We start from the raw sequence: 9,958 nt of genomic DNA, 5'->3' as shown, positions 1-9,958 counted from the left end.
GCAGAGGCAGACATGCCTAAGCCCAAGGAGAAGAAGAAAGGGAAAGAAGTTAATGAGACAAGGGAGAGAAAAGCCCAGGCTCAAGAATGTCCTCTCCCATTCTGAACCAAACTCCAACTCCAGGGATGCTCCTGGTGAAGAAAATAGTAATGAGATAGAAAAGGAAATACTCATGGAGAAGAAAGGATTCTCTCTAATTTTCCCATACTCGAAGAGACTGTCAAGCTTCTCAAAGCTCAAAGCTTGAGGGGTTTACTTCCCGTTTTTTCTAAAAGCCAAGACATTCCATCATGTATACAGTGAGACAGACTTCATTGCCCAGGCATGGACAGTAAGCAGGAAGACCTTCTCCTTTGCCATCCCTTTGATTGGGTAACTTAAATGGGGACTTCAAGAGAGGAAGGGAGGCCAAGCCAATAAGATACTAGTGCTGCACCTACAAGAGAATTAACAAATCAAATGAGCAAAGACTTCAGTGACATCGATAAAAGCTATCAGTGTTTTTTATAGTGAAACTCCCCATGGTGGTCAACGAGAACAAGTGCAGAGTGGGATTGATATCCTGGTTGGGACCCCAGCTCGTATTGAGGATCACTTGCAGAATGGCAAGCTAGATCTCACCAAACTTTAACATGTTGTCCTAGATGAAGATGACCAGATGTTAGATATTGGTTTTGAAGATCAAGTGGAAGAAATTTTATGTATAGCATACAAGAACGAATCTGAAGGCAACCCGCAAACGTTGCTTTTTCTCTGCAACATGCTCTCATTGGGTATTTAATGTTGCTAAAAATACACAAAAGCCACGTATGAACGGGTGGACCTGATTGGTAAAAGACTCAGAAAGCAGCCTTAACTGTGGAGCACAGGAGACAGAGAGGACAGTGGTGAGTGGGGATGTGTTCCAAGGCTACAGTGGTCATCAAGGGGACATGTTCAACTTCTGTGAAACCAAGGACAGTGGCAGGAGCTGTCACAAAACACATGCATAAAGCAGGAATGCCCAGTCCTAACATGGGGACATTCTGCAGAAGCAAAAGGAAATCACCCTGAAAGGTGCTGAAATGGCAGTTTTGTGGGTATACTGGCTGCAAGTGGGTTAGACATCCCTGAGGTTGACCTGGTTGTTCATAGATGTACACCAATGGAAATGGAGTCTTTGATCTTTCAAGAAGAACAAGCAGAGCTGGAAGGATAGGGGTTTGAACTGCTTTTACCAAAGAAGAGTACCAGTTACCCCAGGTGGAGTGGAAAGCCAGCACTAAATTTGAACGGATAGGTCTTCCTTCTGAAACAAGTAATGAAAGCCTCCAGCAAAGAGGCCATCAGACTATTGGACTCTGTGCCCCCACTGCCGTTGGCCATTTCAAGCGGTCGGCTGAGACGCTGACTGAGGAGAAAGGAGCTGTAGAGACCTTGGCAGCTGTTCTATCTCCACAGATCAGGGGCCACATCGGTCGACCAGTGCTCCCTGATCCACTGCCCAGCAGCCTTTGAGACCATGATACTGCAGTGCTTTGTTGAGATGTCCAACTTAGCTACGCTTGGAAGGAACTCGAGGAAAAGCTAGGCAAGAACATCGATTCCAAAATGAAGGGGATGGTCTTCCTCAAAGGAAAACCGGAAGTTTGTTTTGATGTCTGCACTGAAGCAGACACAGAAACACAGGTGAAGTGGCACGGTTGGAGATGCTGGCAGCTCACCATGGCCACTAAGGAGCCAGAGCTGAAAGGCCCCCCAGAAAGATATCAAGGGGGCAGGGGCAGCGGACGGCAGCCATGGTGATTTCATGGGACAGCAGGGTGGAAGCAGGAACTTCCTGGATCAGGGCAGGGACAGCAAGGAGGAAGTAGAAACTTCAGAGGACAATGACAAAGAGGTGACAACAAAAGGTACCAGATCCACAAACAAAGGCCAGAAGTGGAGTTTATAGTAAAGTATTTGGTCAGTGAGTAGAGCCAAGAAGAAACTCTTCACAATGGGCACCCCAGGGTCCCTCCTGCTCTCAAAGTCCCCAGTGCTTCATTCCTTTTTGATGATTTATCAGCTCCCCTTCCTTGCAGAGAGAGGCTTCTGACCTGTCTGAGTAAGCGTCATTCTGTCTTCCTTTTGGAAAGAAATAGGAATGGATGAATGAATGAATGAATGGATGAATGAATGAATGAATGAATGAATACATATATAATGTGAGGAGGACAAAGTAACCGATCTGATATTGGACCCTCAATGCACTTCCCAGGTGCTGCTCCTCTAACCAGAGCCTCAGGAGCCAATAGAGCAGCTGGAGAGGTGATCAAAGTCTCTCTCAGGTTGCAGCTTTAATGCACTTCCCTGTGCAGCACAGTACTGCCTGTAATTGCTAAACAGTAAATATCTGTCTCTTTGATCTGCTGATGAAGAAGCTCAGAGAGGCTAGTTTGCTTTTCACAAGAATGGAAAGTTCCCTGAGGCCCAGAGTGGAGACAGCCACTATGGTTTACAGCCTTCTCTGCTTGGTGCATTTCATGCTGTGACCTCACAAAGAACCACTTTGATGTAAGAATGAGTGTCCTCTGTATAAGACAGTGGACCAGCCTGTTGAATTTGTCCATAAGGACCAGGGAGCAGGTTAACGTTGACCTGTGGGACTCCTTGATAACTGTGCATTTTGTTACTTGACGGGTTATTGTACCTCACAACTTGTGTTCACCAGATCACAGGGAATGGACATCAATTCTATTAAGAAGACTTTGGGCAGTCAGTATAGGGTGGCTTTCTTTCTTGGACAGGGTTCATATGGTAGTGTGAAATTGGCCTGGCACCGGAGAACACAGGCCCTGGTTGCCATCAAAACGGTAGAGATCAGCAAGAAGACCATCAGGGCGATCCTGTCCGAAATGACCACTTTGGAGTTACTGCACCATCCAAATATAATTTCCCTCTTCCAGATCCTGGTTACAGCGAACCAGATTCATTTTATATTACAATATGCTCCAGGAGGCAACTTAGTAGAACTAATAAGTGAGGAGGGCCCACTGCCAGAAGAAAAGGCGAAGAAAATGTTCGGACAGGTCGTATCTGCCATTAGACACTGCCATAGTCTGGACATTGCCCATCGCGACATCAAGCCACAGAATATACTGATAGATGGAGAGGGCAATGTTAAGCTGATCGACTTTGGCCTGGCAGTCAAATGCAGACCTGGTACATTACTGAGTAGGCACTGTGGAACCAGGGGCTTTAATGCCCCAGAACTGGTATTAAGGCAGCCATATGATGGCAAGAGTTCTGATGTGTGGAGTTTGGGTGTACTCCTATACTTCATCACCACTGGCTTCTTTCCCTTCAGAGGAAACACCATCGATGAGATTGAGCAAAAGATTACAACGGGGACCTATACCATTCCACATCACCTGTCTGGACAACTCGAAAACCTCATACATCAAATATTCACGGTATCTCCAGAGATGAGGCCCTCTGTAGAGGAAATTGAAAATCACCCATGGATCAAGAAATGTGAGTTAAAAATCCCGCCCATGACTGACCCAGATTACAAAATTATAGAAATGCTCTGTGGCATGGGGTATAAGGCCAATGACATCTTGGAATCCCTCCAAAAGAAAAGATACGATGAACCAATGGGGGCATATTTGAGCTTAAAAAATCATGTAAGCGAAGGGTATGATCTTGCATCTATCACTCCAGCCAAGCCTGGGGATCCGTGCCCTCCGCCACCCCCATCACCAGCACATGCCTCTGTCTTTGGCCTTCCTCTCAGGAGAAGAGCCAGTGAGCCCAACTTTGGCCTCCTCCACAGACAGCCCTCAAGAGAACAGAATCCTCTTGACCTGATTCTATCAGGACTCAATATGGGCAGGTGTGTCTCCATGCCTCCCATTGCAGTATACTATCCTAAGAAGCAGAAAAGCACTTCTACCCGTGCCCTCCACTCAAGACCTGTGGCTTCCCCATGCGTCTACAACAACATGTTGGGAGTTGAAATAATCCTGCCACCTAAGCAGGACATTGAGATGAATAATACGTCATCTCCCCCTCAGACGATGGGATGGTTTAAGAGATTCCGCAAAGGAATAAGGGACTGTCTCTCAAGACTTTGCTGCCTCCCAAGGGCTCCAAAGAAAAAAACCCAGCATAGATCCTCCAAGAGAGTGGCCCCCCTGAAAAAGGCAGCAAGCAGTACCATATAAAAAGGTAAGCTAATGTGGGAGGGTGCATCTCCACTCGGAATTTTATTGTCTCTGTCTTTATTCATGTATTCTCACTGGAAATATCAGAAGAGTATACATGGGGTCTCTTGGGTTAGGGAGAAGTATGTCTATTCCAGCTGGATAAAACCCTGCTCATTTCCTTACCATCTGAGGAAGAAATATTTTTGGAGAATGCCTAGGTGGTGTCTGATATAACTGAACTAGCAATAATCAGCAAGTGATTGTGGGTACAGCCAGTCTGAAAGGGGGCATGTAAGGCTGTTCTTTATGGGGAACATATTCAGATAGAGACTCTGCTTGGGGACCTAGTGCCTGGCAGAGTGACAGTGGTCAAAGTACTAAGGGGCCACCTCCATGTCTCCCTACAATTGAACTGGACAGGTGGAGTGTAGAGTCCTGTGAGGTCTGACAATTCTGCTTGAATACATACATTGGGATTCAGCTGTGGATACCCAGTTCTTATGTATCCTGCATGCAGCAGAGAGGGGTCAGTGTCACCAGAAGTTCCAATCTGGCATTCAGAGACTGGTCGTACAGTGTCATGCTAGTCTTTCTTACCCTCTACTAACCAGGGCTGAATAGCCGGTAGAGCATCTTCCTTGTTACCAGGCTCAAGGCTACTAAACCTCAAACTGAATGTCCCGGGACACTGACCCGTGGGCTCCTAGGTTTCCTTTCCTCCCATCATTTGCTATGCTACCAACAAGGAGACCTATGCTCCCTGTTAGTACAGCAAATGCCTGCTCCAGAGTTCACAAGGAGCAGAAATGGGAAGTTTCAGTCCACAGCTCTGTTCTTGCTGCTTTCGCTAGGCATTCAGTGCATGTGCTGGCTTGGTCAGCTCCTGGTCAGGCCACTGGGCATTCAAAGTGACATCTATGCACATTCCCACACGTGCTACATACCTAGGACACACCTTCCCAGTATCTCATACAAACCAAGCTCACTGCGGTCTCACTCTAAAGCTCGAATTTCTTTGAACTAGCCTTCCTCTTGAGAATCTACTGTGGTAGGCTTGGGGCACTGCATGCAGCAGACAGCAGCAGACTTGAGGGACTGGGAAGTGGGCTTCAGGTGTGAGAGCTTAATTGCCTCCAGGATGTGATCGTGCACCACATTCCAAAAGTGCTCCAGCTTTGGAAAGTCCAGGCTTCTGTCTACCATGTCTGGTGTGAGTCTCAGTGCTGGGCTGAAGGATGCCACACTGAGGTTTAGAGAACAAAACACAGTGCTTCTATCATGGAGATCACTCAGCCTGTGTGACCTGCTCTCCTGTGAGAAGGATAAGAGTAGGCACCCAGCGCATCTCTCTCACTGTGTCCAAGAAAGATGCAAAACTTGTGAGTGAACCTCGAAGCGGCTAAGCCTGGGAAACTAGAAGGGTTGCTCCCTAAGCATTTGCCATCTTTCTGACACTCAGTCCTCTTCCACATCTGAAGAGCCTGGAGCTGGGACTCTCCTCATTTGTCAGAGGTTAGCCTCATGACATATGTCCCTGCATTTCCATGGGATTTTGGCTCCATGGGGTGTGGGCTCTTCGTCATGGTTAGGGTTCAGTGTCCTAGCCATCCAGCTTGCTCTTTGCATTCTGGGCGGAGCCTGTTCAAGTTCTTCCCCTACAGCATCTGTGTGTCCAGTTCATTGCTAGAGTTAAGTCTTCTTTCATAGGCCTCACGTCATTCTTTCCTAACTGGAACAAGTCTTCCAGTGTGAAAATGAGATCTGAGATTCAATCCTGTGCTCTAGGTTTACTCTGTGTCATGCTATGATCAGTTATCCAGTCAGAAGTCATTGAATAAAAACGTGCTCTGTCCAAAGCCTTCACTCACTGCTGGGTCCAGGGATCTTTAGGCCTGAAGACCTATCTGTCCCCAAGCAGCAGATAACCTGGAAGAATCCAGGAAAATCAGGAAGACAAAAATGATGGTGTAGTTCTGCATGCAAACAACTAACTTGGTAAGAGACAAAAGAGCATGCATGGTAGTCCAGGGCATCAGAAGAGACCCTTTTGTGACAGTTACAGCAGGAGGGACCCTGGAAGAAACTAATAGAAGGCACAGAGGGCCATGGTGGAAGCTGTGTGACCTACAGCCAGCATCAATCTCTGTATATCATGCATATGATGGTGTCTTTTTCTGATAGTGCAGTGTTTTGAGTCACTTAAGAATAAACTGTGAGTTTCGCCTTTAGGTGAAAATCCTGAAATTCCTCTTGACATTCAGGCTCTCGCAGTCTTGAAGGTCCACACATGGAAAAGACCTGAGGGGTGCACTCTCCTGAGTCCTGAGGATTGGAAAGGGCAAGATAGTGAAGAGAACAGTGGGAAAGAACAGAGCCAAATAGAAATGGGGCTCATGGTGGCATCCCAGAGTCTAGAGGCCCCAACCTTCCTTCACATGCACCTGTAGGTGTTTCAAACTCAGTGGTGGTTCTAAGTAGAAAGTGTCACCAGGCACCTCTATGGATCTGTGTGTGTGTGTGTGTGTGTGTGTGTGTGTGTGTGTGTGTGTGTGTGTGTGTGTGTGTTCGTGCTTCCTATCCAAATCAAAGGCTCCATAACCACGAGACAACATTTTCAGTGTTATAGGAATATCTTTCTACTCTAAAGTATAGCTGAAAAGGGGCCCAGTTATACTGACTTGACTTTTTCTCTCACGTTTCACCATCTATCCCTGGTCTCCTTAGATTTCTCCAGCTGAGATTTTTCAATAAGTTAGGAAGCTACTATGAGTCTTCTGGGATTAGGCTGCCGTGAGCCGGAGCCACAGTCCAACAAGTATTCACCAAATGTTTTTGCCTTCATTGCTGCCAGGAACAGAGAGAGCAGTGGGTCTTGCTTGGCTGTTGAGGAAAGTGTTGTGTAATTTAAAACTGATGTATGTAAATATTATGAGGGAAGTCATAGTAACTGAAGGTAGATATTTAGAGGCAGAAACAAGAATAGAGGTCATGACCAGTGCTCTTTACTGGCTTCTTCACAATGATTTCCTTGACCTCTTTCCTATTGCCAGATGAGCTACCATCCATAACTTCCTTAAACACTTAGTCATTAATCATGAAAATGTACTATAAATGCAGTGGACAATCTGACAGTGGCATAATGTAAACAAACGTTTCCATCCCAAATGGCCTAAAGTTGACCAAATTTCCAGGAAAGTGTCCAACCCATATGGGGAGGGGCAATCCCTTTCTGGCATGCCAGTCACTTCAGGGTGTGCACTTGTCTTGTTACTTGGATCTGTGGAAAACTTGAACTTGTCTTTTGTCACACTTTCACTCAGGTATCTATTAGGTGTCTCAGCCACTCACCATCTCCTCATCAATTCTATCCTCCATTTGTTTAAGTTCTAGGATTTGTAGCTGCTGTGTTTATCTGCAGATGATGGTCAATAGAGTCCCTCTGGAACCTAAATTCAGACAGTACATAGAGTGTCTGCACTCTCTGTATCCCAGAGTCAGCATGAGACAAAGCCCAACAACACATGTGGACTCTTCCCTCTCACCCTAAAGGACATGCTGATCCATTAGCTTCCTGATACACAACATGCTGACATCCAGCAGTCAATGGCCTTAGCAGTTCTTAATGGCCACTGGCTCTCTCAAGTGCAGTCTTTAGTCATTCAGGAAAAGGGAAAGGATCCATAACTTCTCCCTTCTCTGTACTTGCTCTCGTGTCCTTCCCTCCTGAGTGCTTTCGCAGTTCCCCTAGTTATAATCTACAAAGGGAGGTCTCATTCAGTCGGAGGTTCTGAGAAAGGATGATTCTGCCATTGTCCTGGGCACCTGGGTTTAAGTCCCCCTCACAACTAATTTCTTTCCCTCCTTCAGCTTCCCTCCTGCAGATAATGGTACATTTGAGGTCAGGACAGTCATGGATTCCTGAGTACAAGGACAGTGGCTCATTGTTGCTAAGGATCCCAACTCAAATTAGCAACACTGGACTGAAAACACAAACTAAAATCCTCCTACCTGAGCAAGGTATGCAGAATAAACGAGAGACTGTTGTTCACAGGGACAAGTGTCCATATAGAATCTATAGTGATAATCTATGCCTGGCAGAGGAACAATGGTCAACTATCTAATGGGCCCCCTCAAAGTCTCCCTGCATCTCAGAAGAACACCAATGGCCTGAGCTCTGTGATTCCTGTATCACTGTGGAGCATCTGCCAAGAATGGACACCAGCATCTGTAGACCAGGGAGAGACTGGTTCCCACACTTTAGTTCCGTACGCCCAAACAGTAAAACAACAGCCTATCCCCTAATGAGGTATGTACATAATGACAGAGGATTATCCACACAAACTTGATTCACAAGAACAGGGCCTCTTTGGTAGCCACCCAAACCATCTGAAATCAGGCGAGAAGATGTGAGAAGCCTTCGATCCCTGTACCTCAAGACCAAATAACACTCATTCTAATAGTATACATAAGCTGGTCCTCGTTTATCTTCATTCTCCAATTCCTTCTATCTCCTATCTGGATGGAGACATTTCCTTCCGATGCTCTGATCTGAATCTTGTTCCGCAATTCATGGAACACATTTGAAAAGTCGATCTGAACCTCCATGTCCTCATTGTCTGTATGGACCTTCAGGATGGACAGTCTCTGGAAGATCCTGTGCCAGCTGCAGGATGGGCTGAGCAGCTGTGTTTGTCCATATCTATGGCAGAAGCACTTGAGCCAATAGACTATCTAACAGTGCCATTCTGCCCTTAACAATGATGTGAGGATTCCCCTACCTCCATGTGAACCAACCTGCCTGCCCCAACACTTTGCTAATGTCGCTGCAGGAACACTAAGGACATGAGGACTATGAGGGTCGGATGCTGGGTGCAAAAAAAAAATTGAATTCCCTTTTAATACTGACTAAGAATCTCAGGCCTCAAAGGAGGTCGACTGCAAGGGTGAGAGCTGAGTGTTCCTTCTGGATATGAGTCAACACCAGCACGCAGGAATCCACCAGGTTTGGATGGACTATGCATCTGACAGGAAGAGGGGAGTAGTAAGTTTCCGGGGTGCATTGAAAGATCCCTCACTCTGTGTAATTACCCAGGAAATGAAATAGTCTTGTCTATGTGGACATCGGTGTCCAAATAAGAAAAATAGTGTATATATCCTGACCACTTAAAAGTCATGCTGTTTCTGAGAGAACCTCTGAGCTCCAAAGACTGTGAAATAGGATGTCTGCCTGTACCAGAATCTTTCCTGAGTAGAGAATTTTATCAGGAAGGAAGAGGCCCAGAGCATGCACATATGTTGAACTCTTGAAGGGCACCCAGTTTGAAAGAGAACATCAAAGGCCTGAATCACTGTGAAACATGCTGTCTGCAAGTACTAGAACACATCCTGAGAGCATGGGACACTGCCAAACCACTAGAGGCCAAAAGTTATGATGGATAAAGAGACAGGTGTTCTGGTGACCTGTAACCCCATCAGGAGCCCCAAGGGTCACCTCCTGCTAAACCAAACATAACCTTTATCAGTGAAAGTCACTCCCGAGAAACCCTGTTGAGAAACCCTGCAGACAGGAAAGCCAAGGAGGCCTCCTCCTTCCCATTGTCATTGTCTTTCAAGGGAGCATGAACAGGTTAGCTCCTACAGACTTCTTAAACTGCCTGGAACACTCTGCTAATTCTGTTTCCCATACTCTTCAACTGAGTCAAGAGAAGAAAACAGATATTTGGAACTCTGATCCAATCAAATAAATATTCCGGTGATCAGAAGCCAAGACTGTACAGAGATTTCTGAGG

The 9,958-nt window shown here is 46.2% G+C and overlaps 1 protein-coding gene and 1 pseudogene across 1 annotated transcript; both read left to right on the top strand.

Annotated features, from left to right (window-relative positions):
* LOC116907167 lies at positions 1-2,169 on the top strand (annotated as a pseudogene).
* A 76-nt stretch (positions 2,170-2,245) lies between these two features.
* Positions 2,246-4,282, top strand: LOC116907156 (putative sperm motility kinase W). Its single transcript, XM_032910117.1, has one exon. It carries the CDS (start codon positions 2,703-2,705, stop codon positions 4,185-4,187), a length of 1,485 nt encoding a protein of 494 aa, XP_032766008.1. The 5' UTR covers positions 2,246-2,702; the 3' UTR covers positions 4,188-4,282.
* The last annotated feature ends 5,676 nt before the right edge of the window (positions 4,283-9,958 follow it).

Source organism: Rattus rattus, chromosome 1 (genome assembly GCF_011064425.1).
Source record: "Rattus rattus isolate New Zealand chromosome 1, Rrattus_CSIRO_v1, whole genome shotgun sequence".
NCBI lineage: Eukaryota > Metazoa > Chordata > Mammalia > Rodentia > Muridae > Rattus > Rattus rattus.
Note: the sequence above shows the minus strand (reverse complement) of the source record. Positions and strands in the feature narration are given on the sequence as shown.